The sequence below is a fragment of the Phaeodactylum tricornutum genome, chromosome 5 (genome assembly GCF_000150955.2).
Source record: "Phaeodactylum tricornutum CCAP 1055/1 chromosome 5, whole genome shotgun sequence".
In the NCBI taxonomy this organism is placed as follows: Eukaryota; Bacillariophyta; class Bacillariophyceae; order Surirellales; family Neidiaceae; genus Phaeodactylum; species Phaeodactylum tricornutum.
In genome coordinates this window covers 206673-232756 of record NC_011673.1, presented here as the reverse complement: position 1 = coordinate 232756, position 26084 = coordinate 206673, and the positions used below count along the sequence as shown (strand labels likewise).

The 26084-nt window shown below is 49.3% G+C and overlaps 10 protein-coding genes across 10 annotated transcripts; 5 read left to right on the top strand and 5 right to left on the bottom strand.

Moving 5' to 3' along the window:
• Positions 1 to 21: 21 nt before the first annotated feature.
• PHATRDRAFT_44782 (predicted protein) lies at positions 22 to 1551 on the bottom strand. Its single transcript, XM_002178694.1, has 2 exons — positions 1339 to 1551; positions 22 to 1261 (listed from the first exon to the last, which is right to left on the bottom strand). The coding sequence occupies exons 1-2, from the start codon at positions 1489 to 1491 to the stop codon at positions 62 to 64; spliced, it is 1353 nt and encodes a 450-aa protein (XP_002178730.1). The 5' UTR covers positions 1492 to 1551; the 3' UTR covers positions 22 to 61.
• Positions 1552 to 2061: 510 nt separating this feature from the next.
• On the bottom strand, positions 2062 to 3654 carry PHATRDRAFT_44781 (predicted protein). The gene has a single exon (XM_002178693.1). The coding sequence runs from the start codon at positions 3582 to 3584 to the stop codon at positions 2235 to 2237; it is 1350 nt and encodes a 449-aa protein (XP_002178729.1). The 5' UTR covers positions 3585 to 3654; the 3' UTR covers positions 2062 to 2234.
• Positions 3655 to 3983: 329 nt separating this feature from the next.
• PHATRDRAFT_11154 (predicted protein) lies at positions 3984 to 4301 on the bottom strand (the record flags this gene model as incomplete). The annotated part of the gene is made up of 1 exon (XM_002178692.1): positions 3984 to 4301. A coding segment is annotated over one exon (318 nt), but the record flags the coding sequence as incomplete, so codon positions are not given.
• Positions 4302 to 5291: 990 nt separating this feature from the next.
• PHATRDRAFT_44779 (predicted protein) lies at positions 5292 to 9686 on the top strand. The gene has a single exon (XM_002178919.1). The coding sequence runs from the start codon at positions 5444 to 5446 to the stop codon at positions 9032 to 9034; it is 3591 nt and encodes a 1196-aa protein (XP_002178955.1). The 5' UTR covers positions 5292 to 5443; the 3' UTR covers positions 9035 to 9686.
• A 2183-nt stretch (positions 9687 to 11869) lies between these two features.
• PHATRDRAFT_34287 (predicted protein) lies at positions 11870 to 12343 on the bottom strand (the record flags this gene model as incomplete). The annotated part of the gene is made up of 1 exon (XM_002178691.1): positions 11870 to 12343. One exon carries the CDS (start codon positions 12341 to 12343, stop codon positions 11870 to 11872), a length of 474 nt encoding a protein of 157 aa, XP_002178727.1.
• A 520-nt stretch (positions 12344 to 12863) lies between these two features.
• Positions 12864 to 16047, top strand: RPN2 (regulatory proteasome non-atpase subunit 2; the record flags this gene model as incomplete). Its single annotated transcript, XM_002178918.1, has 3 exons — positions 12864 to 14053; positions 14130 to 14551; positions 14588 to 16047. The coding sequence occupies 3 exons, from the start codon at positions 12864 to 12866 to the stop codon at positions 16000 to 16002; spliced, it is 3027 nt and encodes a 1008-aa protein (XP_002178954.1). The 3' UTR covers positions 16003 to 16047.
• Positions 16048 to 16256: 209 nt separating this feature from the next.
• Rab1b (predicted protein) lies at positions 16257 to 16980 on the top strand (the record flags this gene model as incomplete). The annotated part of the gene is made up of 2 exons (XM_002178917.1): positions 16257 to 16364; positions 16462 to 16980. The coding sequence occupies 2 exons, from the start codon at positions 16257 to 16259 to the stop codon at positions 16978 to 16980; spliced, it is 627 nt and encodes a 208-aa protein (XP_002178953.1).
• Positions 16981 to 19002: 2022 nt separating this feature from the next.
• On the top strand, positions 19003 to 21956 carry PHATRDRAFT_44776 (predicted protein). Its single transcript, XM_002178916.1, has 2 exons — positions 19003 to 19806; positions 19884 to 21956. The coding sequence occupies exons 1-2, from the start codon at positions 19281 to 19283 to the stop codon at positions 21911 to 21913; spliced, it is 2556 nt and encodes an 851-aa protein (XP_002178952.1). The 5' UTR covers positions 19003 to 19280; the 3' UTR covers positions 21914 to 21956.
• Positions 21955 to 23937, bottom strand: PHATRDRAFT_44775 (predicted protein; the record flags this gene model as incomplete). Its single annotated transcript, XM_002178690.1, has 1 exon — positions 21955 to 23937. The coding sequence occupies exon 1, from the start codon at positions 23695 to 23697 to the stop codon at positions 21955 to 21957; it is 1743 nt and encodes a 580-aa protein (XP_002178726.1). The 5' UTR covers positions 23698 to 23937.
• Positions 23938 to 24113: 176 nt separating this feature from the next.
• PHATRDRAFT_44774 (predicted protein) lies at positions 24114 to 25808 on the top strand. The gene has a single exon (XM_002178915.1). It carries the CDS (start codon positions 24280 to 24282, stop codon positions 25792 to 25794), a length of 1515 nt encoding a protein of 504 aa, XP_002178951.1. The 5' UTR covers positions 24114 to 24279; the 3' UTR covers positions 25795 to 25808.
• The last annotated feature ends 276 nt before the right edge of the window (positions 25809 to 26084 follow it).

Here is a 26084-nt window from a genome sequence, read left to right as displayed (position 1 = left end):
GAGTAAAGATGTGGTAGGTTTCGCTCTAACAAAGAAAATCTCGCTATTTCTACGGGTTATGCTATCGATGCTTACCGAGGCGTTCTTCTTCCTGATCGAGGATTTCTCCCAGACAGCTGTTCAACATTCGCAATCCAACTCGATAGGCCTGATCACCTCCCAACTCGCGTCTGACGCGTCCAAAGTCTATCATTTTAGCAGTCGCTGCGTCTTGGCTGCCGTTATCTTTCGACGTGTCGCCTTCGTAAACGAGCAGTAAGGAGCTGGCGTAAAACCGAAGAGACTTGTTCTCTTCGAACCACCGACGGAGCTGACGAAGCTGTACCAAAAGATTGGCGATTGTTTTGCAACGAACGGATTCTGTCAGAAAATTGTTGACGCCGTCTTCTGCTATTCTTTTGTCTTCGCTCGCGATTACAGGCTTCTCAACGCCCGCACACAGAAAAGTGCGTAGTGCGTCAAGGATCTGATCTCTGGATTTGAGCGACCGCCCATACGGTTTTTTGAAGCAGCGAAATCCTTTTTCGTCTGCATCTGGATGGTCGGGATCGTACATTCGCATACCAACAATGCGAAAGCCGAATTCTGCCTGCTCGGGATATTTTCCGAGCTCTCTTTCTTGCTTCTCGGGAGGAGCGTCGGGCTCAAATGTTTGGGTACCGAGTTTCAGATCAATGACGCAGGGCTTCGAGTAGTTGCTCGTTAGATCTTGTAGTAACAAGTGAGCATCATCCGTAACTCCAAATGGACATTCAGGGGCGTGTGATACACCAGGTTGTCCGATCACGCCATAGTAAGGAGCGGTGAATTTGCTTAGCCGGTGCAGTGCCTCTACCTCTTTTTTCACCACTTTCCAGGCGTCTTTGAGCGCCTTTTCCGACTCGGTCACCACTGGATCTTGTATTGAAATAGCAAATGCAAGCGCCAGTGTATCAAAAACTTCTCCTGCCTGTTTTAATAGCGGAGATTTCTCCTTCTGTTTGCCAGTAAGAAATGTGGAGTATGTTTGGTTCGTAGGATTGTTCGAAAGGATTTTTAGGGATTCGTAAAAGGCAATTTCACGAATGCCGCGATGGTCAGCCAATAAAGGTTTCAGTACATAATCAGGATTGAGAGTAAGGACTGGTCGCTTATGGACTGCCGCGCCTCCGACTTGACCAACCATTGGCTTGGGATCTTCGTTTAGACTCATCCATTTTGAAGCTCTGCGGATTGCAGCTTTCAAAATTCGCTCGCGTACGCTCAGATCCCAGTACACAATCTGAGAACACACAGAAGCAAAGAGTGAATATACATGTAGAGTCTCTTGTAATCTTTGCAGCGGACTCGTTTACTCACCAAAGGTTGATTTTCCTCTACCATTTCCTTGACCCGTTCCACGGTTTTCCGGGCCCTGGATCTCGCTCTCCATTGAAGTATTCTAAACGTCACGAAAACTGCAGACGAAGACACAAGTACAAGGTACGACGAACGTGAAACTTGGACCCTCATGATGGTGCAGCTCGATCCTTGTTGACTTTTAGGTTTTCGTCCATCGATCTCTCTTCTTCGTTGTTGCTAAATTTTGAGGGTCGACAGGCTGCGGTTGTGGATTCACTGCTTTCTACCGTCTCGCGGTTGTCTCATCGGCGTCGTCTCGTACGCTCGCTAGGGTGTTGCAGTCGATGACGTCGAGAATCCTTTTGTGTCGCAGTAAACAATATACTTATCTGTAGAGATAAAAACATCGAATGACAAACTGTTAGATGGTGAGCGTCATCCGAGGGATCCTACGAGAGAAAACGTTCCCAGTGGCAGTTCGACGGACATTGAAAGTCGCGCCACAACGAAGACTACCGATACTTTGGATTACCCTCACACAGATGTAAGGTTTGACGCACTAGAGCCATAGCTGGAGACTATTTAGTTGTTGGCGTTCACTGAGTCCTGTACGTAGGCAACGTCAAAATCCCTGCTTAAATCGGTGTATCTATTCCGTATTGAAGGACGCGATCATCCTCCTTTCCTGACTCTTAGTACCTCAGAGTCAGCAGCCATGATAGAAAACAAAGCATTCGTTTTCAAGGTGAGGTGTCGTTTTATGCTATATGTGCATTGACTGTGAAAGCACTCTAGCTCTTAGTCTTTTGTTGAAAACCGAGCAAGACTTCCTCTGGATGAATTTCGCTCCCGGGTATCTTTCAGCCAAATCAGTCTCTGCTCTACAAGGGTTCTACGATCTCGTGGATACGCCTTCAATGTTGTCCAAGTCCATCCTCCTTGCCGTCATCCGTCTTTTCATCGGCGTGCTTCTTTTTTTTCTTTGAAAGACAGCCTTCTTCATCTTTGTATTCTAGCATTCCGTTGAAATCAGTGTCAATATCGTCGTCATATCCAGTCGTTGATGACAATCCCACCAGTCTTGTTCTTTGAGAAGTGGATCCACCCAACTCTCTCAAGCCAGTATATCCTTCTTTCTTGAGCGTACCTTCTTCAATAATACCAGATGCGGACGCGCGCGATTCTCCCAACTCAAAGAACGAAACTCTTGGAACCGCGTTTGTGTTCATTTCCCTCTCATCATTTCCGTCGGGATCGCCTTCCGCGAGCTGTGCTTTTTGTTCGGAAGTTCCTGTCTTTTGTTCTGCTATCGGATCGTACTCACCCTCCAGATCCCCAAATATGTCATCGTCGCTATTGTCTGTATCATTTCCATAATATTCTGAAAATGATGTGGAGTCTTGTTGCGCGTCGCTCTTCTTGTTGCTGAAACTAGCCGACGTTGCCTTCTTCGCCCGTCGCGAAGCATTTTCCATCCGTACCAAAATATCGTCTGTTATGGGCGTAGCCTTTATAAATAGGCTCTCACCGACTCGGGCAAACGTTTGTTGCTTAGGGCATTCCCAAGCACGATCGGCATTTTTCGGGTCGCCATCGAGTGAGAACGTTAGGGAAGACCTTTGAATCGATAAGCCAGCTGAAGTCGGTTCCATGGGAATTTCCACTTCTCTATGCATTGACTTTAGGTACGTCAGCATATCTCTACCTAAGCTAGTCGTTGTTGCATCGTCAGTGGTAGATAAAATCCAAGCTTGGGCAACGTCTGCGCTGGGGAATTTGTTGGATGTGTCCAACGAGTCTTTGGCGTGGTCTGTGGTAAGATCCGTATTTCCTATGCGTTCTTTGTTAGAGCGCGCCAACGAAACATCCAGACCTTTTACAAATTGAGCTCTTGACTCGTCATCGAGCGATTTGACAAGTGCTGCGGGATCATCTGCCTCTAATAGCTGCTCTGCCGATAGAACCTGTCGTCCGCCGGACGTCCCTTCGCGCCGTTCCTTCGCTCGATCTCGATATTTCCCCGCAAGTTCCTCGAGAACATTGTCGTTTTCGCCCTTTTGCTCCTCGTTTAACTTTGAACGATTGGAATGATTCTTACGACGCGGAGCGTCGGCGTCGTTGTCACTGTCGCTGTCGGACGTTCTTTGGCGTTTGCCTCGGCCTCGCCTGTGGAACTCGGCTTCCACAGCTTCGCGAGCAATTTCTTTGGTACTCTTAACGTGTGCTCTCTCTCGTACCAACTTTTGAAATGCATCGTTATTCATAGTGAAACGAGGAAAATACTGGTATTACTAGGTATTGAAGGTTGCCATCAGGCGCCCAAGTCGATGGTGGTCTCATGTTGTGACCCTTCTAAAATCGATTAATTTAAGGGCTTCTTATTAACTCTTTTTTAAATGTTAATCCAGAATCAATTTCTGTAGCATCAGCAAAACCGGCCTGATCTGTTCATGATCGCTACATGTATCGATATAAAAGGGTCCCCCACACCCACAAGGTAACTATGAAGAAGCTGTATTTTTTCGACATGGATACTGTCATTTGAAAAGACTAAAGCTGATTCGCTGTCAGCGAAAAACCCTCGGAGGCAACATGCCAAAACACTCGGGAGCAACCCAGTATTATTCTTTGGTAAGTTTCAAAAAGATAATTTTTTTACGGCATTATACATTGAACGATTCCCCACACCCGCATTCTCCTTTACTGTTGGGGTTGTTGAAGGTAAACTCGCTACTCAACTCTGATTCTTCCCAGTCCATGACTGTACCAACAATATTGAACAGCGCCATAGGTTCGATGAAGACCTGGACGCCGTGCGATTCCATAGCTACATCCTTTTCGGGTTTCTCCAGCGCGTAATTCAGCGTATACGACAACCCGTTGCAGCCACGCCGCTTCGTCCCGAGCCGAATACCAATTGCACCCTTCGCGTTCTCGCCCCGCAACAATTCCTGGATGCGATCCGCCGCGGCTTGCGTAAGTATCAGCGGGTCTTTACTATCGACGACGCGTCTCCGCGATCCCTTCTTTTTCTGCTTTGAATCGTCGCCCATATCAAGATCCGCTTCCATGGCGGCGGATGAGAAAAACCGTGTTCTCGTTGCCGCCATCGGGAACGATTTCGAAAGTCGTAGAACAGCGGTCTTCGTTTTGCTACGGACTATGTGCAGTGGCACCGACTCAAAATCGGAGGGGCGCGCCGAGGGCAATGAAGACACCATTGAAGCAAGGTCTCCCAGCATCCGAGTTGCTGATCGAGCCGCCAACGTAGGGATGGGGCGGACGAGATGCGATCGTGCTAACATACTTGGTGATTTTCGATACTCGTTTTGTGTGGTCGCTCTTTATGTTTGCCTTCAAACAGCCTCTTCGGACACGGCTATTTTGCGCTGATGGTTCTGGGAATGGCGTATGGAAAGGGTGAAACAAGAGAGTGGTGTGACGTATGGAACCTGAACACTCTGTTTCATAACACGATCAGTTGTTACCGAACGAAGCAACACTCGAGGGTTTTCGTTGCACGTCTCCGCAGGTCCGGGTTTTGTTATGAGGCTCATTAGATTGTTTTCCGTATGGTACTTTTGTTCTGTTTGATGTAGCAGGATGACGTTGACAGAATGATCATCATGACATCATCAAAATTGTTCTTCTTCCAAACTAGAAAATCACCGAATCCTCAACAATTTCTTACATCAGAAAGTTCCTCATTCCGTTTAGGATGACCTTTACGATCACATGCCTGTGTCGTACGTCTTGCGTCGCTCGATCAGGAATTCCGCCGGGCTGTCAACACTCGAGCAAACAACAGGACTAACTGTAACTGCTAGAGTAGTGAGCAACGAATTGGGCCGACGAGAACGATATTTTGAGTGGTGTTTGCGAGTGGGGTTGTCTCCCTCGTGACCGCTCAGAGACAGATTTCCTCTTATACCTTAGTTTGTGTCACTGTCCATCTGCAGTTGAAGTTGCTATCTTCTTTGGTATTGTGGCTTGGATCTCGGTGGATTGCGCTGCTGGGACTTACTCGTTGCTTGCGTTGAATTGCATAGTTTTGGGGGTGTTCGGTTGACCAAGTACCTTTGGACACACCTTCGTGCGTTTCGCATTGCGCCCGTTCATTACCATGTCTTTACTAGGTGCTTCCGCCATGATGGGCGACATCTGGTCCACGGGAGCCTTTTCCTTGGAATCTCCATTGAAAGACTTGCTCGATTCTGGCTCCTACACCATGGAACAGCTACTGGCGGAAGATGAATTGTTGCAAGAATTGCGCGGTGTCCATCCGAAATTAATTTCTTTTTTCTCCACACCCGAAGCGGTGACGAAACTAGTGGATTACATTATGCTATCTCCGGATTCTCCCGTTCCCACGGAGGACCTAACAGAGGCGATTGAAAGTCACTCACAAGAAGCGCAGTTGAACATTGAGGATTCTCCAAACGCATCCCCCGATCTTGCTTATGCTGAAGACTGTAACATTGCAGAGAATGACCAAACAAAGGAAAAGAAGAGACCAGGAGAATGGATGATGGAGCATGCCACGGAATCGTTCGATGATGAACCCGAGACTACCGCTGTTGACGACAAGTCCAAACATCCGGAGCGAGACCCTGAAATGTTGCATATTCGATTCCCGTTTGTGGCTTGTGAAATTATTTGTTGCGAAGTACCCGCCATTCTCGACACATTTGTACATTCAAATGTGCCATCCTCATACACTACCGCCTGGTCGGCGCCAAGCGCTACCACGCCTCTACCACATCCGGAACAAATTGTTGAACGAAACGGTGAAGATGTAGAAATTGTTGAGCTCAGACCAACACGTATTCTCGATCGCCTTTTCGATGTACTGTTTAAGACACCTCGTGGTGCGCTCGATGATTACCGAGCCGGCTATTTTGATAAAGTTTTGTCGGTTCTCTTTCGAACTCGACCAGCAGAGATGACCACATTCGTGAACGAAGGGGGATTCCACGGAAAGCTTGAGCTCATGAAATCTATGATGAAGCACCTCTACGCGCATTCCGTCATGCAAATTGTCCAGCGCTTGTTATTGCCACAACGACCTAGACCGCAAATATCGGAGGACGAAATCGATGACGATGACGATATTCAAGAAGGCCTTCTCGTCGAGGGTCTAGAGCAGGTTGGCGAGGAAGACGGAGGTATTCGATGCGATTGGTCACAAACTGGAGAAGCGCTCGAAATGCTCTTGGCTTGTCTTATCAACCCACAAATAGCGGATCAGAATGATACGACTGTGGATTCCTCTGCTTGCGTGGAACACAGGTTGGATTTGTCATTGCACGCCTCGGAGGTTCTCATTACTGTAATTCAGAATTCCATGCTGTCCTCAGAAACGATGCTGCGTTTGACTTCGTATGAGTCGTTGGAGCAACTCTTGCTTGCGGCCACGACCGTTCCGGAAGGTACCTCGTTCAGTCCCCACGAGTCGCTCTTGACCTCATCTATGAGTGTGTTGGAGAGTTTGATTCTGCAGCTGGGAGGTTACGGTGCGGTTGGAACGATGTCTTTGCTACCGCCTGCCGAAGAATCCATTGAAAGCGTTCCTTCAGATGCTAAGGTATCCCCGGAAGATGAGGACTCACTGATGTCGCCAGAAAGCAATGGGATGGTAGGTAGCAATCATCTGATTGCGGACCTGTCGGCTTTCCTCTCGCTTTTACCAAGATTATTGAAGGGTATGTCGAGTCTGCTGCGCCATCCTGCGGCGAAAGGTTGGACTTCGATGATGCAGTATTCCATGACAGAACCTCAGCAGCTTCTGGGAACTTCCCGACTGCGCCTCATTCGTGTGTTGGAAGCCCTTGTATTATTGGGAGACCCCGAAGTAGATGCTCGGCTTACACAATCGGATTGTCTGAAAGTTTCTCTTGATTTGTTTTGGGAATTCCAGTGGTGTTCTATGCTTCATCAGTCCGTCGCCAACATGTTGGTCCATGTTTTTGAAGGTCGAAATGGAAGGGTTGAGATGCAAGAGTACTTTGTTGTAAACTGCAATCTTCTCGAGCGACTTATGGGCTCGTTTGAAACTCAAGTGGCGACTCCCAGGTTAGAAAACGTGGTGTCGAATATTTTGGATGAGAGTATTACCGTGTCGTCTTCACTAAATGGTGAAAGGGGAAGCTTGGATAAACTCCCTGTTTCGGAAGATGATATCGAGGCAGCCTTGGAGCAAGAAGAAGAAGACGCTGCAACAAGGCAGTCGTCGAATTCTGACAATAGTCCGAGTATGGCTTTTGCGAACGATGAACTGATTATGGGAGAGCCACCCAAAATTGTCGACCAAACTGGGTTGCGCGAAACGTCGACAATTGGCGGGCACGCCTCGTCGCAATCTTTTCGCTATGGCTATATGGGCCATGTTATCATTATTTGCCAAGCACTAGTTCATGCGTGCTCGAACGAAGTTGATGAGGAAGATGCAACGAATGAGGATCCCGATAACGTCAGCATAACCCAAGATAGTCTTTTGCTTGCTGAGTTTGTAAACAGTCATCCATTAAGCGACATGTGGGATGATTTTATTACCTCTACCCTGGTGACAGAAACTGCTACCCAGTCAATGCCTCTAGGTGGATTTCCTGCAAACGGTATCGATCCCCTTCATTCTCACCGACCTGGAATGCCCGATGATGGAGACGATGATGACGGGTCTAGACCGTTACCGCCGCGCGGTATGCTGGGAGGAGGTGAAGCGATAGACATGGATGACAATGATCTTGATATTGCTGCAAGTATGATGGCTGGATTAGGGCTTGGTCCGCCAATACCTACCGATGATGGATCTGGTAGTGAAGGAGACGATTCTGATGTATTCTCTGGTTCTGGTGATTCCGAAAAATCGTACAACTCTGGCGAAACAAACAATGTAGGAGGTGGCTATGTTTTTGACGATCCTTTGGGAAAGACGGGTGGTCTTGGCATTGAACTTGGGAAGCTTACGCAGTACAATTCAGAAAACGGATCGAACGAAATAGTGCCGAGGCCAACAGACGATGATGACGACGTCGATGAGCAGAACGATTCTTCTGACGAGGAGACGGGAGACAGAACAGATCGAACCTCTAAGGTACAGATCATGGATTTGTTTGCCGGAAACTTCAACGAATGCTTTGGCGAACCAACTGTAGAGGCAGTGCCAGAAGCTAACGCTTCTTTCTCGGCAGATTTTGCAAACTTTGATGCCGCTTTTGCCGAAGCCGACATAGAGTCAACTACCGGAGGTACCGTGACCGACGATGTTTTTGGTGAATTTTCGAGCGAGCCGGCTTTCGCTGACAGCAAAGACCATTCCGAGTCGGAATCATCTTCTAGAAACTCAGAGATTGAAGAGATTTTTGGAAAGGGAGATCACGTGGCGATACTTGAAGAATCGCTTGCTACTGAACTTGTGCCACAATCAAAGAAGTTGTCATCACCAGAGCAAGAAACTCAGGTTGATCGCGAAGATGGTGATGACGATTATTCTCATAGGGATCCAGGCATAATTGGTCGTGCGGACCCTGCAATTGAAATCGAAAGTCCGGTTAATGAACTGTCAATTAGTTTGAGCGGAAACTTCAGAGACGGAGATGCATCAAATGAGCTGGCGCTGGAAAAAAATCACGAAGCAGATGCACAAACGCGAGACGAAATTCAACCTTCTATTTGCCCGAAGGTCGTTGAGCCAGTCCCTTCTAACGACCAGTAGCATGAAGGGATTGCCAGCGCCTTTTTTATTCCACAATATCTGTCAAGTTTCCATCGTGTTCGTAAGAAGCTGGGGAACTGAAACCGATGAATAATCCGTGAAAATCTGGTTTGTTGTTTTGGTGTACATAAGCATTATTTATCAATGGAAAGGACCTTAGTATCGTATCAACTTTTAACCATAACGCACTACTCTTCATCATAAAACGTGGGGATCTCCGCATATGTTGTTTCAAACGTTGATCCTTGCAAGTTTACACGATGATAGACTTCGGCTCCCAATATCAGCATGACTACGGAAACGAGATTAAGACCGTCGACCGCCGGACCATAGTTGAACTCGGAGATCCGCATATCGTAACTATGCATAGTCAAAACCGCAACTATAATGCCTGCGCTGATACCCCGATACATGACCTTGGTTGCTCCGGCGTTGACAATCTTGTCTACGGCTACACCAACGCAAATTATTGAGATGGCGTGAAAGATTGCCAATCCCAAGGTATGATCACATCGAGCATCTTCGGCGTACTTGGAGAGCTGATCGTCATCGCTCAAAATCCGAAAGAAGCACAGAAGTCCATCCAGAAAATTCTCGCTGAAGTCTGTTGATGGATACTCTTTCGTCCAGTCTCCCTTGGCACCAAGTCCCATGAGACCAAAAATCAAGGGCGACATGACTGAGGCGAAGGTAAACTGGAAGATTGACAAGAGAAGATTAAGATACCCCGCATTGACAGGTTGCTTGTATTGTACAAATATGTGTTCTTTGTACAACTGCGAAGCAGCGGCAGGAATACAACTCGAAACGAAGATAAGAGTGTTGTAAGCTGTTCGAATTGGAATGGTGTCCGCGTATACGAAAACGTCTGGATCGACGATGCAAATGAAGGCTGGAATAAGAGCTAGGAGCACTGCCAGCGCTAGAATAATTGAACCCCAAACGTGCTCCTTTGCCAATCCTCCCCAACCCGGTAATGGCTCACCTGACAGCCGAGGCCGTAGCACATCATCATCGTCAGGATGTCGTCTTGGATTCTCGTGGTACGTTTCCTGATGGTCCGGTATATGCGACATTTGGTCACCACCTGTAAGCGGTGACTGATGCGAGCTCACTGTGGAACCATTCCGATCGCTACCGTCCAACAATGATGAGCTTGTTGGTCGACAGCATGTCCACTTGCCATCGGGATGGACGAATTGGGATAAAAAAGCCGTCAATGGAATGGTAAACTGCACAAGTATCACAGTGAGTGTCGGGGGAACATGCGAGCCCGTCAAAAAGACGAGCAGCAAACTAACTGTATCCAACAGCGCCATGAGCCCAACGTCAATTACGGGAATACCCAAGGGAACCGATTGCGACTGGCCATTCAAAAACCGCGAGGCGCCCATGCCGAGACCGAGCATGATGGCGTGGAGGCCGGTCACCATTTCAACAGCAAATAGTCGGAAAGGGCCAGCCCGATCGACCAGCAACTTGAATGTCGATCGTTCTCCTGAGTAGGATGTTGCAAGGACAACAAACCAAAACAGGACCACTAGATTGCTCTTTCGTGATCGTCGTTGGGGCGGAGTTGTGGGAGTGTGTGTACCATATTCAGTTGTGGTGGAGTCGTGATTATTGACGTCTGGTGGGCTATCCCATAGGTTCTCCACGTTGGCAACTACAAAAAAGGAATTTTTCAAGCACGACCAAGATCGTTGGAGTAGTGTTGGAGGTACGACACTCTCTTCTTCGAAGGCTGATTCGTCGTCGAGGGAATAATCGTTTTCATCGTCATCGTACGATTGCTCGTAGCTATCGCCATCGGCATTATCGTTCGCAGCATTCAAGGTAGCACCGTACGATGAAATGCTGTTTCTGTTGGTTTTACTCTGCAACGATGACCTGATGGACTCGGATTCTGAGGGTATACCAACAGAAGAGCTCTGAGACTTTCGTCCCTCCGCTTCATCCAAGACTTGTTGGAGCATGCTAGCAAATGTCGATGGGACTCTGTCGATTCTCAAATCCTGAACCGCAAGTAAAGCGGGCGATATCCCTACCAGACAGAAGATTAGTATCAAACTCTAAGGGGGGAACGTAAGAAGATGTTTATACCGAGAAGAATCGTCACATTCGAAGTATATGAGCTACTTTGACACTCAGAGCCAAATAACTTGAGTACAGTTAGTACATTTCGAGAGGGTCGTTCTGGTAAGATGCATCATAGTATTGACAGTGAGGACAGGCCACAAAACAGGCCAAATAAAAATACGGAACTTGGAACTCACGAAATACTTGTGACAACCGATACGGTAGGTTAAGACTATGCAACTGTGCTGCCCGCTAATGTGAGTTGTCCACGAATACCATACCGCGAAGTGCCAGATTTTCTGGCTACAACACGAACAAGGAGTCTATTACATACACAGTACGCGCACAGTGACAAACATTACCCACAGTACCGTGATGCGCCTCTCCATCGCAAGCTAGGCTTACCGCGTAATTAGAATCTATTTCAATGAACCGCGCTTGATCTACAGCTCTTGGTGCGGCAATTTGCAACACAAGTCCGGCACAATCCAGTTAAGGCATGGATTGTATTGGTGACATAACATCGTCTGAGGAGTAGCTTTGTGCTGATCACTTCTAAAAACGCGGTAGACCAATCGTGGTATATTACAGTATATCCAAATCAGGAATGAGCAAATTCTTCCGATGGGTGTACACGCAACTGTGGCTCTTAAAAAATACGGCCGAGATGTTGACGAGACCGCCAGTCAGAAAATCTAGTCAGCAATGCTCTTTTTATGTGGTAATTCACTCGGTTGCCGTCTTCATTCCCTTTTTCTAAAACTCGGATTCGGGCATCTTTTGTACTGGTGGGACGTAGGTCGCATCACTGATTGCACCATCACTACCATCCCCCATCATGGGTGCAACAGTTGCTACTAGTAAAGACGCTAGCTTGCTTTCATCCGCTTCGTGTGCGGCTGTAAACAAGTATATCCAGATCAATAGACACAAGGACATGGCTTGGAAGGTTCCGGCAAACACCGTCTGTGTCTGGAAGTGGTCCCCGTCCATACCCAAGTATAGCTTGGCATACATCACGGGTAGAAACGTGATCAAATTCAGTGCTTGAAGTGGCAGCGTACCGGAGCGATAGTCATTCAATCCCAGATAGAGTCCGTACGAAAGGCCGAGAAGAAACCGGAACCAAATCAATACTTTTGGAAATTCGGGAAAGGTTTCTTCCGTCGGTTTGGAATTGAACGCCAGAGCTTTCGCTAGCGTCGCCTTTAGTTTGGGAATGGATAACATGTTAGCGAACCCTCCTGCCGCCTGGAAGAACACCAATCCGAGACTCTTGAAACGTTATCCAAGACGTCTCGTATAGGATGAGCAGCAGGTTGGCCAGCTCGAGCCTTTCGTCATCGTCGTCACGGCTCGAAAGATCTCACTGACAGTGCTAATTGTGAAACCCGTTTGCGATACGACGTACAGACTGCTATTGCTTCTGTTCTTGCTGTGCGTCTGTCTGCCTATCAATCAACAGCCCTTACCCTTACTATGTGCATCAGATAGGGTTCGTTTCTCCAAGGAAGGTCAACGATCCTGGGTGAAATCCGAGTCCGCCGGGAGGTTCGGCGACCATGGAAATACTCAATCGGTAGCCAGCTGAAACAGCATTCTTGATCGACAGTAATCATCAATCACAACGAGCATACCTAAGATATCCGCTAAAGCAAATAAGAAACTCCTTTGATATTGAAAACTTTCAATAATTGCAGAAACGTCCCTAAGCGAGACAGTTAGTACGTATTCCAAGAATTCAACCATGATGAGTCTTTCGGTTTCCAACCCCGGACATCAGCCCGTCGGCGCAGTGGAATCTGCTAGTGGCTACATGGCTCTTTTGCAAGAAGACGACGTGACCCTACGTTCGCACGCCTTGACGAAACTCTTGGGCTGCGTCGATCGCCTCTGGCATCAAGTGGCGGAGTCCTTGCCCGATCTCGAAGCGATGGCAGAAGACACCGACAATCCTTTGCAAGTCCAACAAACGGCCGCCGCAGTTGCCTCGCGGGTTTTCTTCCATCTCGAAGAACCAACGCAGGCGCTGCGTTTGGCGCTGGAAGCCGGAACTCAGCATTTTGACCCCATGGACGATCAATCTCCATACGTGCAGCGGTTGGTGTCGGCCGCCTTGGATGCGTACATTCAAAAGAGACAAGCTCAAGACGACGAGGAAGTAGATCAAGCTAAGGAAAGTTTGGTGGACTTGGGTCTCGATATGAATCAGTTGCAAGCCATGGTACACCGTCTTTTGGAAGCCTCGTGCGCGGCGGGCAAGTACGATCATGCTCTGGGAATTGCTTTGGAAGCACGCGAAACGTCGCAGGTACAGGAAATCTTACGAGCCGGCGGCAACTCCACATCCTTATTGCAGTACAGTATTCAGGCAGCGGCAAATACAGTGACATCGAAGTCGTTTCGGGTTGAAGTTCTTCAAGTAGTTGTCGGCGCCTTGACTGTTCAATTCGAGGAACAGAACCAAACCAAGGTGTCGTACGATTTGTTACTCGTCCACCAGCATCTCAACCAAGCACTTCCCGTTAGTAGGATCATGTCGAAACTATTGCAAGGTACAGAAGACGAGTTCTTGCTTGCATTGCAGCTATGTTTTGATCTCATGGACAGTGGCGATCAAGCCTTTGCACAAGCGGTGGCAGAGGGTATTGATCAGGACGGTATCGGTGAAGCCAACCAGGGTCGATCGGACAAGGTGCAGCGCGTCCTTGTGGGTGGTTTTTCGGCCGAACTCTCTTTGTCGTTTTTGCACAAAGAAAGCAAGGCGGATCGGATGATTATGGAACGACTCAAAACGGCTTTGGAAGAACGTTCGAGTGGGAGTCGGAATTCGCTGTTGCACACGGCCGCGGTCGTGACACATTCCTATTTGTACGCGGGGACAACAAACGACAGTTTTCTGCGAGATTACTTGGACTGGATGAAAAAGGCATCTAATTGGTAAGGCTCCAAATAAACGGGGTGCTCACGTTTTTTTGGCGTGAATACTAACAGAAACTTCGTCTCTCCCCCGTAGGGCCAAATTCTCTGCTACCTCTTCTTTGGGTGTTGTCCACGCATCCCATGGTGCCGAAGCTATGCGGCTGCTGGAGCCTTATTTGCCAATGGAACCTTCCGAAAACACAAGCGTTCCTGGTGAAGGGGGTTTCGCAGAAGGTGGCTCGCTTTACGCGCTGGGGCTGATTCACGGTTCCCACGCCGGATCATCCGCCTCCAAACGTCAAGAAACGACCGAATTCTTGCGCACGCATCTACGCACGTCGCACGCTAACGAAGCCCAAAGTCACGGTGCAGCGCTCGGGGTTGGGCTGACGGCTATGGGAACGGCCGATCTTGCAGTAGTAAACGAACTCAAGGAACTTTTAGTGACGGATTCGGCAGTTGCCGGTGAAGCCGCTGGAATCGCCATCGGTATGGTGCTAGTAGGTACCGGGGCAGGTAACACAAACAACTCTCTGCAGTCTCACCAAGAAGAATTGGGCGAGATAGTTGCGGAACTTAAGAATTACGCCCGTGAGACAACACACGAGAAAATTATCCGCGGTGTTGCAATGGGTCTGGCCTTAATGAGCTTTGGTCAAGAGGAAAACGCCGACGCATTGATCGAAGAAATGCGATCGGACCGCGATCCAGTGATGCGTTACGGTGCCCAGTATGCTGTGGCCCTTGCTTACTGTGGTACTGGGTCAAACAAGGCTATCCGTATCCTCTTGCATGCCGCTGTGAGTGATGTAAGCGACGATGTGCGCAGTGCGGCAGTTGTTGGTCTAGCTTTTGTATTGTTCAAGACTCCCGAACGCGTCCCGCAGCTTGTTTCGCTCTTGATTGAGTCGTTTAATCCTCATGTTCGGTACGCGTCCTGCATGGCTGTAGGAATTGCTATGGCCGGAACGGGCGACGCCGATAGCGTGGCTATGCTAGAACCGATGCTGGATGACATGACGGATTACGTTCGACAAGGAGCTCTGATGGGAACAGCAATGATCTACATGCAGCAAAGCGACACCTGCAACGGTCGAAAGATTCGTTCCTTCCGCGAAAAGATTTACGCGATTCCATCGGAGAAACACCATAGTATTTTAACAAAAATGGGTGCAATTCTATCCCAAGGTATCATTGATGCGGGCGGTCGCAATTGTTCGCTCATACTAGGATCGCGAAACGGATTTACGAAGATGTCAAGCGCTGTTGGTCTAGCATTGTGGCTACAGCATTGGCATTGGTATCCGATGCTACACATGTTTAGTCTCGCTTTGACACCCACAGTAACAATTGGTCTTAACAAGGACTTCAAGTTTCCGAAGAAATTTGAGATCCAATGTAATTCAAAGCCCAGTGCATTCGCCTATCCCCGGAAACTTGAGGACAAGAAAGAAGAAAAGAAAAAGCTCGTCGAGACGGTCACCCTCTCTACTACTGCGAAAGAGAAAGCTCGATTGGCACGGAAGCGAGCTAAGGCCGGCGAAGTAGTCGTAGGAGAAATGGATGTTGACAAAGGCGACGAGTCCAAATCGGATGAAGAAGGCGAAAAGAAGGAGAACGCTGATTCTATGGAGGTCGACAATGAAGACGAACCGGAAAAGAAACCGAAGAAGAAACGTGTGCCAGAGCCTACTTCATTTCGCGTGACCAATCCGTCGCGAATCACGAAAGCGCAATCGCAGGCCTGCTCTTTTGATTTGGATCAACGTTATCGCCCAATCCGCTCGGAAGAAAAACCGATGGGCGTCGTTATGCTGACTGATAGTACGCCGGACGAAGACGAAGAATTGGGAGCCGTCAAGTCACCTTCCTTAGAGCCTGATGGTGAGCTTGCCCCTCCCGAACCCTTTGTTTGGACGCCGCCCGCTCAACCCGAAAAAACTGAAGACGACAAAAAAGAAGAATAAAGCTTTTACTCTTAAAAACATTTCAAAGTATGTGTTGTTAGTTTCCGGAGAGCTGCTACCTAATATGTCGGGCTTCTAAATCCGTTTGCTTTCACGAGTCAATGCGACATACGAGTCAGTATATTTTCGCAAATGTGTATTTTGTCGTATTTACTGTATATTTAAGAGGCTTCTGTCACGCCGCAAATGCTTCTTGTTGTTGTGGACAATGCCGTGGCGCCTATCTAGAGCCATTGCACATACACGACGGGACCATGGCGCCTAGCAGCTCTTCCAAACAGCGAGACTACGACTACCTCTTCAAGCTCGTCTTAATTGGAGATAGCGGAGTCGGAAAGTCTTGCCTTTTGCTTCGATTTGCGGTAAGATGAGCGACACGTTTTCGCAAATGACGTCCCTGGACTGCGACGTAGAAACCGTGCTCACGCATACTTCTTTATCTGGCTCGTGGTTCTTCAGGACGATGCTTTCACTGAGTCGTACATCAGTACAATTGGAGTAGACTTTCGTTTCCGAACAGTCAAAATAGACAAGAAAACAGTAAAGTTGCAGATTTGGGACACTGCCGGTCAGGAACGCTTCCGAACAATCACTTCAGCATACTACCGTGGCGCTGACGGAATTATTATGGTTTTTGACGTGACAAGCACAGATTCGTTTGATCACGTGAATGACTGGTTAAAGGAAGTCAATCGCTACGCAGCGGAAGGTACCGTAAAATTATTGGTCGGCAATAAATCGGATCGAACGGCGGACCGTGTAGTGACAGAGGAGCAAGCGAGAGAATTTGCGGATGAACTGGGTATTCCCTTCATAGAGACGTCAGCTAAATCGGCGAAGAATGTAGAGGAAGCATTTCTGACCATGGCGGGTGAGTTAATTCGGCAACGGGCGGCCCGTAGTGCGGCTGCTGGAGGCGGGGAAGAAAAGAAGGGTATTGACTTGCAAGCTGTGAAGGACAAGTCAAATTGTTGTTAGATCGTCGATACTGGTGTAGAGACTATTAGGTTACTCAATTATTTTGATTGACAGAGACATGCTTTCCCTAGCTTATATGGTCAATATGAGCATTATACAGCTTACAATGCAGGTCTATTTGATACCTTTTTGTGAAGGCTGCTGCTGTCTTGTCAAAAATACGCTAGTGTTTGGTGTAAGCATTCCGCAGTTCAGTACTGGACAACCTTTGATTGTTCTAGATATCCATTATATCTGTTGCCCGTACGTGGAGAATTCTTTGGGTTCCACCTGAGCGTTTAGTTCGGATATGCCTGGCACAAAGGACATGATACAAACAGAGCAATGCAATATCCCAACTGAGGATTGCGTCAACCATTGCTGGGTCATCTGATCTCACACGCCAAATTATGGTTTAAAATAAAACATATTCTATGTTTATAAAGCGTGTCACTGTTAAGCGGCTCAAGCCGTCATCTCCGTAGCAAGGCACGGGAGACAGGCGAGCTCCTCGTGGTAGTTGTCCAGCCCTGAGACTAGACGTGCACGAAAGTTGGAAATACGTATTCGGTACCAGATATACTTTGTGGGGAGTTTAGCAAACAGGGGCGGGCTGTCCGTAGACGTATTGGCAGGTGGCGTAGAGAATCCCAAAGACGATAGCGTTCAAGGCAGTCCATCGGGATAAAAGACGCCACAAGTAGAGTGCACATCCCGGATCATCCGCGCTAATTTGCAACATTTCAATGCGTATATCTTTCCACAACGTGTGCGCCAAGTTCACGTTGAGATATTTGGGTTCCTGGGTACCGGATTGCACAACATGCGACGGGGTCCAGAACCGACTCAACACGACGCTAAAAGTCATGACAACGATGGACAGGGGAAAGGCCAAGATGTGCATGCCTTGTGTTGCGTATAGGAGGAGAGGAATTGTCCACAAATGGTGAGTACAGGTAATGCGTGAGCTCCACGTCACGCCTTCCCAAAAAATGTACTTGGCCACACCCACGGGAAACTTGCCGGTCCAAGCGTAGACAAGGAGATCCGCGTACCATAGCAACTGATCGATGCCCACTGTGACACAATACGCGGCAGCGACAATGGGGCGATGGGTCAGCAAGCCAGCGACCCCCATGTTGAGCGTCTTGTTACAGAGCCACGTATACTCGTACCAGACACACTGGCGATAGGCGGCTGGTTGGTAAACGAAATGTCGCCACACAAGCAACCAAATACTGTACGGCAAGATCCACGCCGCGACGTATAGTCGACGATATTTGACACGGCTGTCTGTATCGGCGTTACAAACAAACAACGAGTTCACGGGTGCAACGGTGGCCGTTTCAACCGTTGTAGCGTTCCACGCTCCCGTTTGATGACTGGTGAATTGCTTCGCCAGGTACGCTTCCAATAGCGCATCGTGGGCTTTGAAGGTCACGGTTGCAACAATGGCGTATTGCAGCACACAGACAGCAATCGGATGCAAAAACCCTTGGTGTTTAGTAGCCTTTGGTCCTTGTTGGGCAAGCCATTCCATGAGTTGCAGTCGTTGTTGGTGTGTGAGACTGTAGGGGGAAACTTGCTCGCGCTGATGGCAGTTTTTTGGAGCATGCACACTTGTCTGCTTTGTCGTCTAGTGAAGTCTATACTATACTAGAGCGTTAACTTGACGACTACGTAGGAGCAAGCGACCAAGCCTGGACCCCGGATTGTGAGACAGTCGGGATGATGACCAAAGGTGGGAGGTCGTTGGATTGACAGTGAGGGACGATGCAAACAAACAATGCGACAAAACTACGAGAAAGCAGAAACATGGAGTTGGCAGTTATCCTACGGGTAAAGTGTGAGATACCCGGAACCGAACATGCTTTTGTTCTGTGTGACCACAACTACTAGCTAGCTAGTTCTGGAGGTCCGAATAGCTTATGTTACAATTCCGGATTCCCGTGAGTGACCCACGGTCATTTTTGCAAGCCCGCACGATAGGGGGGAAGTTGAGATATCATCCTCGACCCGAGCCGTGGCTATAATCGTTGTTGTAGAGGATTGTTGCACGGATCTCATTGACAGTCACTCGTTCCCGAGAGAGAGAGAGAGAGCGAGCTTTGACGGAAGAAAGCAGTCGTTCGAGTCTGTCGACCTTTGGAGGATTGACTGTGAGTGCGGGGAGGAATCGACCCAACAGATCGATTGGGGGGTCGAAGGCGCAAACCCGACCCTGAAGCCGAGTACTTTGGGGTACTTTGGAGCAAGCGTGGCAGGATCGCACGACACAACAGTCCTTGTCGTTTGAGATTTATTCGTTCACTAGCCAGACCATGTCTGCCAACGGTACTTCGTCTCGAGATAGCGAGACAGAGATTGCTTCTCGAACGAGCAACCCGAATAGTCGAACGCCCCCTTCGGCGTACCCGCCGGTGACAAACATGTCGACAACGGCGTTGGAACACAAACTCAAAACCCTGCGTGAGCAGTCCAACCAACATTCCCAATTATTGACACAAAAACTCGCGAGTTCACAGTCGGGACAGGATTTGCTCCACATTGGCACGAGTCTCAGTACCTTACCGCCAGATTTGCATTCGCTCTTGACGTCCCTGCACCCCGTGCTCAGCGCCACGGAACAACTCGAAAAGGCGACGCTTGCGAATCTCGAAAAGCTAGTCGTGCAGGTGAACCAAATACGATTGGAAACTCGTCGTTCCCAACACGCACAGTCGCTGGCCGACTTGTACGCCGACCTCGTCGCCGCCGAACGTATCGTCGCGACTCATTCAAGACGCTCCAAAGCAGCCTCGTACGGACCCACGAATACGAATTCTGAAGAAGATATGGACAGCGAGGGTACGTAGGTCCATCCGAATCTTGGCTCACATCCTTTGCCGGGTCTCACCTTTTCGTCGCATTGTTACGTCTTTTAGACGAAGTCAGCCAAGCGGCGGCTTTGGAACGCGCCGCACACGTTACACTCTGTTTAGTCGAAGAGTTGCATTCCGCAACGGATACCGTTTCGTCCATGACCCAGAAAACCAAAGAACACACCGATCCGGCAAAACAGGCTTTGCCGAGCTTACGAACACCCTTGCCACCGAATCAGGAAGGCGCCTCGTTTTTGTTACAGCTGGCCCCGCGCATTCGTCGGGTGGAATCCGAAACCGTCACTTGTTTGTCGCACCAGATGGAAAGTGTGTTACAGACGTTACAGGAACAGCAATCCAACCACACCTACGAAAAGGGCGATCACGATCAGGAGGATCGCTCGCAGGATACGATTTTGCTCAGGCTTGGACACTGCATGCGAGGACTCGCTCTATTGTCCCGCGGCAAGGAGGTGGAGAGTATCTTTGCCCGCGTCGCGATAATGCCACTTATTCGTTCCCGTGTTTCCATGGGACGTCTCGACGATGGTGGCGCCCGGGGGGAATGTGCCGGTTTGCAAAGTCTCTTGGACGAAATGATTGCGAGTATTGCCCGTGTTTACGGCCCCGTCTTGAACATGGCCGAATCCATGTTTCGAGTAGAAGACACGCAATGGATGGATGTGGACTTGCTTACCTGTGGTGTTTGGATTCCGATTGCGACGGCACTCATGGCGGACGCCGGTATTAAGATGGCCATCTTTTCTCCCGGTATTGCCAGTATCTTGCAAGCTAATTACGTGACTTTGGATCGTTTTCTGGCGACGTTGTCGAAGCGGCTGTTGACCGAAATATCCGCCACTTCAACAAAGGAGACTGATCTTAGGTACCAGCCATGCCTCACCCCGCAGCGAATAGAGCAGGCACAGAATCGAATATATGCACACGCCAAGACGGCCGAGTTTTCGAAAAAATGGAATCTACCTATCTACTACCAATTGCGATTCGGGGAATGTTGTTCCCGTCTCAATAAGGCCATTGATCAGACCCGACGAGAAGGCTGGATTACCGACGTTTACACTGGAACCCCTGAGACTCTACTGAGATTGCGAAACGAATCCGGGTTTGAGCTGTCACTGTTCTTGGAGCTAGCGGATGTACTTCTTTTCCTATGGCGACCCAACGTTATTTTGCAGCCTTTGACGAATCGGTTTCTCCGAGGTGCCGTCCAGCTGATTGGACGAACGGTTTCGTTCATTGGTGATAGTATGGACGGGCAAATCAAGTTTGGCGAGGAACTTGTGGAGGCTGAGCCGTCGTCCGCAAACGGAGAAGCGAATGGCGGTACACCACCAATGACTCATCCGACTCGACGCCCGTACTGCTGGGGCGAAAGCGAACAGGATGTTGCCGCTGTTGCGTGGGAACTGACCATTTTAGAATCCATGATTCAGCACGACTACGTGGACACCATTTGCGGCGCCACGACTGGTGGAGAAGCCGTTTTGACGGACACGGAGGAAGGTTCTCAACTGGTTTCCGAAGTCTTGAACGAGGCGTCAGGCCAAATCAAAACGCTTGTAGACAAAGCTTGGAACGAATCCATTGTGAGTATTTTAACAACCAAATGTTGCGGACCGCTGGCTGCCGTAAAAGGAGTGGCTGCTACGTATCGAATGACGAATCGTCCACCCCCAACGCAGGCCTCTCCCTTTGTATCGACAATTCTAAGGCCTCTAAACGAATTTAACATTGAATTTTTGAACCGCACGCCCGACAAGATTGGTTTACGATGGAAACAGCGCATTGTTGTTTCTGTCTCTGATCGGTACGCTGCGGCCGTGGAAGAGCTAATCGCCACGGTGCAAAGGACGGAAGTCGCGCTGCAAAATCGAGGAACAAGGCGTCGCGCGGCAGGCGGTATGAGCGACGGGGAGAAGGTGAAACTTCAGCTTTTGCTCGATTACCAAACCTACTGTTTGAGTGCAAAGGATGTCGGGGTCGAACCGGACACCGTCATCGGCATATCCAAGCTACGAGATTTAACTTTGGAAGGCGAGAAACTGTTCCATCAAAGTCAAAACGGATCATAGTTTACTGAAATAGTGTTATTTAGCTTAAGCGAATACCAATCTCAAAACCCCATAGCACACCCATCTGCTCGACCATCGGAACCGGCCCATAGAACTCCCGTAGCGCGGTCACGTTTGATGATTTGCGCCCGCCCGAAAGTGCTTCTTTCGTGCCCACTTTGGTTGGACTGAATTATATGCCCACGCCGTTTCAATTCGTATAAGACTTCTTCCTTCACACCCTCCTCCATAAAGACAACACCAGCTTGGGTGCCATCCGCTATGCAGAATCGTGGCATGTCAATCGCCTGTTGCGGATCCATGCCTCCGGCAAGCATATCAATCGTTAGCTGCATGTGTCCTTGCGGTTGCATATTGCCACCCATGTTGGAAATGGTCGCGTACAGCTCACTAGTGTCTGAATGTGTCAAAACACCGGGAATGATCGTATGGTAAGGGCGCTTGGAAGCTCCAACTTGATTCGGGTGTCCTTCTTGGAGGTTGAAACCAAATCCTCGATTTTGTAGTGTAAAGCCGCAGCCTTCGGGTACAAGCCCGGTCCCAAAGCCCATAAAGTTACTGTTCACGAATGATATGGCGTTTCCTGCTTCATCAACTACTTGAAAACTCACGGTACAATTCGACGCATCCGGAAGTCCCGCAATTGCCGCTTTTTCCGGGTTAAACAACTGTTCGGCACGCGAACCGATTCGATCCGTATTGAGCAGAAACTTGTTGTCCACCTTCATACTTGCAGGGTCGGCAACGTATGCCCGAGCATCTGCAAAGCCCAATCGCATCATTTCCATCATGACGTGATAGGAATCTGCGTTACCTATCGTCTCGGGAGTTATCGTGGGACACTTCCCGGTTTGCTCTAGGCAATCGACACCGGCCAGTGCAATTTGACCAGCGACCCCTTGTCCATTGGGAGGGTGTTGCCAAAGCTTACATCCACGATATTCCACCGACAGGGCTTCCGGGAAGTCAGACTTGTGCATCGCCAAATCTTGTAAGGTCATGGTTCCTCCATGTTTCTGGATGATATCAACAATTGCTTGTCCCGGATTTCCTCGGTAAAATCCTAGGCTGGAACCTTGCTTGCCAAGATTGCGCAAGACTCGAGCCAAGTCGGGATTATAGATCAAATCGCCCGGTTCCGGACCATCGCGACCATTGATAGTGAGCGGCACAGATTCATTTTCTAGCAGCCATTTCCGAATCTGTGGTATGCCCGCTTTCCAGTGATAAGACGTTACGGGCCCTACCGGAAAACCTTCCTCCGCCAAAACCGCGGATGGTTCCAACAGCTGCGCTAGCGTGAATTTTCCCGAACCATGTTTGCTCAACAAGTCCTCCCAGCCCCGTGCTGCTCCAGGAACCGTTACGGCATGCGGAGAGTCCCGAAACATAGCTTCGTTGACTCCACCAAGTCCATCTGGATACGTTTTTTTCAGAAGATCCAAAGAAAGATCGGCTGGACTTGCTCCGCTGCCGTTGACGCACATCACTTCTTTCGTCGCCGCATCGAAATAAAGACAAAACATATCGCCTCCCAATCCAGTCGAACAAGGCTCGGTTACAGCCAAAGCAGCCGCGACGGCGACAGCCGTATCGGCAGCGTTGGCGTGTCGTCTCAAGAAATCAACACCGATACTAGTAGCCAGAGGTTGACTGGTTGTCACACAGGCGTGTCGACAAAGCACGGGAGATCGACGGGAACAAAACCTAATTTCATCCTTTTTGGCTTTGTGTACTTCGTCCACGGGAATATCGCCGAGCGAGGCTTTGTACCAGTCCGCCATCGTAGATGGCGTCGAATAATAAAAAGCAAACGAACATCAAACTGACTGTGACAGCGATCGACACTCGTGTGTGATCTGGAGATGCTTGCTTTGGGTTCTTTGACGGAAGGTCCGGGTTTTGTTACGCTAACTACTAGCTAGGAAAGCTATGCCATATAGTACCAACCCAATCCAGACAATACACCTACACACCTTGTTGTGAGAGGATTTACATTAAGTAGCCTACTAGTTTACAGCAAGTGATTTTGTGACGGTGCCTTGTTTACTCTACTGTAAGTAGCTTCGCCATCTGCGACACGGGACATAAAAAGTAGTGATAAGCCTGAAATAGCCTTACATTGTTCACAACCAATGAGAAGTGCCCATTGACACGTCTTCTTGCCTGAGCCTATGAGGTATTAGGTACAACGCGCGTGCGTTGTCAGAAAATAGCCTACAGAAGGCCGATGGACCGGTATTTGGCCTTTCCACATCAGTCAACAGGCCCAGGTAGGCTTTTCACCTTCGTTTCGCTCGGCATTTTTCCAAACACCCTTCCAAGCGCAGATAGTGTTGGACTCTCTCTAGCCGACACAGACCAACATGAAGGGGGAGACGATCTACGACGTTTGTATTGTTGGAGCAGGGCCTGCCGGACTGGCTTGTTTGTCGGCTGTCCAGGAGCCCTTTACTCTGGATACTTTGAGCGACGATCAAGTGCACCGAGCGTTGCGGGCCTTACCCGCAAAGAAAACCGCGCATCGCCGAGTTTGCGTGGTTGATCCAAATCCAACATTTATGTGTGGTTGGAAACGCCAATTCGACGTGCTTCAGATTAAGTTTCTCCGTTCTCCGGCACTGGCGCATCCCGATTTTTTTGACCAGAATGCGCTGTTGGCTTACGCACGACAGCACGGTCGCGAAGACGAGCTTTTGGAATCGGGTTGTGCTCGTCTGCGTTCATTATTGCCTTTGGGGCAATCGCAGATCGGTTTGTGGAAACTGCCGTCGACGCAACTGTTCCAAGACTTTTGTCGAGACCTGCTGCCCACTCTGCGTCACGAGTACCGGCAAGGAACGATTGTTGACCTACAGTCTACGGATGGCAATATGTTCTGCTTGACCACCGCTGTGGGGCAGCAGCTTCACGCCCGGACCGTGATTCTGGCCATGGGCGCGATTGGCAAGCCCGTCATACCTGCGGCTCTTCAGAAGGACATTCCGCAGGTGCATTCGTGGATGGAGATTGACCGTCTCGAAGCGCAATGGGCGTCCAAATTCTCGGTGGACAACGAAACCGTCATGGTGGTGGGAGGAGGTTTAACCGCGGTGCAAGCGGCATTGCGACTGGCACGCATTCCGACGGGCGGTAGCCAACGTCGTCGTCGTGTGATACTCAGCAGTCGCCGACCACTGGTGGAGCGGCACTTTGATCTGGGAGTCGAATGGTTCGATCGACGGACGGCGACCAAGTGTGTCGCTGACTTTTATCACCAGCCCGTATCGGAACGGTTGGCACAATTGCGAGAGAGTCGCGGAGGAGGAAGCGTGCCACCCATTTACATGGCCGAATTGCGTAAGTGGGAACGACAGGGTCGGATCGAATGCGTGGTGGGCTCTATCGATTCCGCCGCAGCACAAAGTCAGGCGTCCGGAGACGCACGCGTCCAAGTCACGATCGAGTCCCAGAAGTACCGGGTGGACGCCATTGTGCTTGCATGCGGCAATCAACCCGATTGTCTCGCACATTCGCTGCTGCTGCGTCGTATACAGGAACAGTGGCCGGTGCCCATGCAGGGTGGCTTCCCGTGCGTAACGGAAGATTTGCGATGGAGCGCCGCTTGTTCCGGTTTGTACGTAGTGGGTGGCTTGGCGAGTCTGAACGTGGGACCCGACGCGTCCAATTTGATGGGCATTCGACGAGCGGCGTCCATTGTCTCGTACCACGCACTGGCGTGTCGTAGTTGGTTGCGTGAAGCTCAGTCACCGGTCCTGGCCAACCGATTCCACGCACTGTGGTCGGACAGTGAGAGTGAGTGCGAGTTCGAATGCACGTGTGAGAGTGGTGATACCGACAGTGAAACCGACGATTCCTGCATGTTGTTGGTTCCTGCATAGTATGTGGAATCACAATGAACCAAGGCTTTCTACGTTTGGTGAAAGATTGTGGCCTACGGGTCAACGCACAACAACAAAAAGGAAGTTCGCGTACAGCTCGTGTATTGTATAGTGTTTGACGGTGAGTGTGAATGCACTGCTGTCACTCAATGATTGTGGTTGTTGGTGGTAGGGCGATATGGAAAAGTGGCTGTCGTCGCCCATCGTTACTTTGCAGCCAATACTCACTAATAACAGTAACCTGTAAGCTTATAAGAGAGGAAGGTATTGATTTAATGGTCTATCGATGT

Coding starts and splice junctions, on each gene's coding strand:
- PHATRDRAFT_44776 (XM_002178916.1), top strand. CDS start 19,281: ATGTCTGCCAACGGTACTTCGTCTCGAGATAGCGAGACAGAGATTGCT. Junction 19,807..19,883: donor AGAAGATATGGACAGCGAGG/GTACGTAGGTCC, acceptor TACGTCTTTTAG/ACGAAGTCAGCCAAGCGGCG.
- PHATRDRAFT_44781 (XM_002178693.1), bottom strand. CDS start 3,584: ATGAATAACGATGCATTTCAAAAGTTGGTACGAGAGAGAGCACACGTT.
- PHATRDRAFT_44779 (XM_002178919.1), top strand. CDS start 5,444: ATGTCTTTACTAGGTGCTTCCGCCATGATGGGCGACATCTGGTCCACG.
- PHATRDRAFT_44774 (XM_002178915.1), top strand. CDS start 24,280: ATGAAGGGGGAGACGATCTACGACGTTTGTATTGTTGGAGCAGGGCCT.
- PHATRDRAFT_44782 (XM_002178694.1), bottom strand. CDS start 1,491: ATGAGGGTCCAAGTTTCACGTTCGTCGTACCTTGTACTTGTGTCTTCG. Junction 1,262..1,338: donor TAGAGGAAAATCAACCTTTG/GTGAGTAAACGA, acceptor GTGTGTTCTCAG/ATTGTGTACTGGGATCTGAG.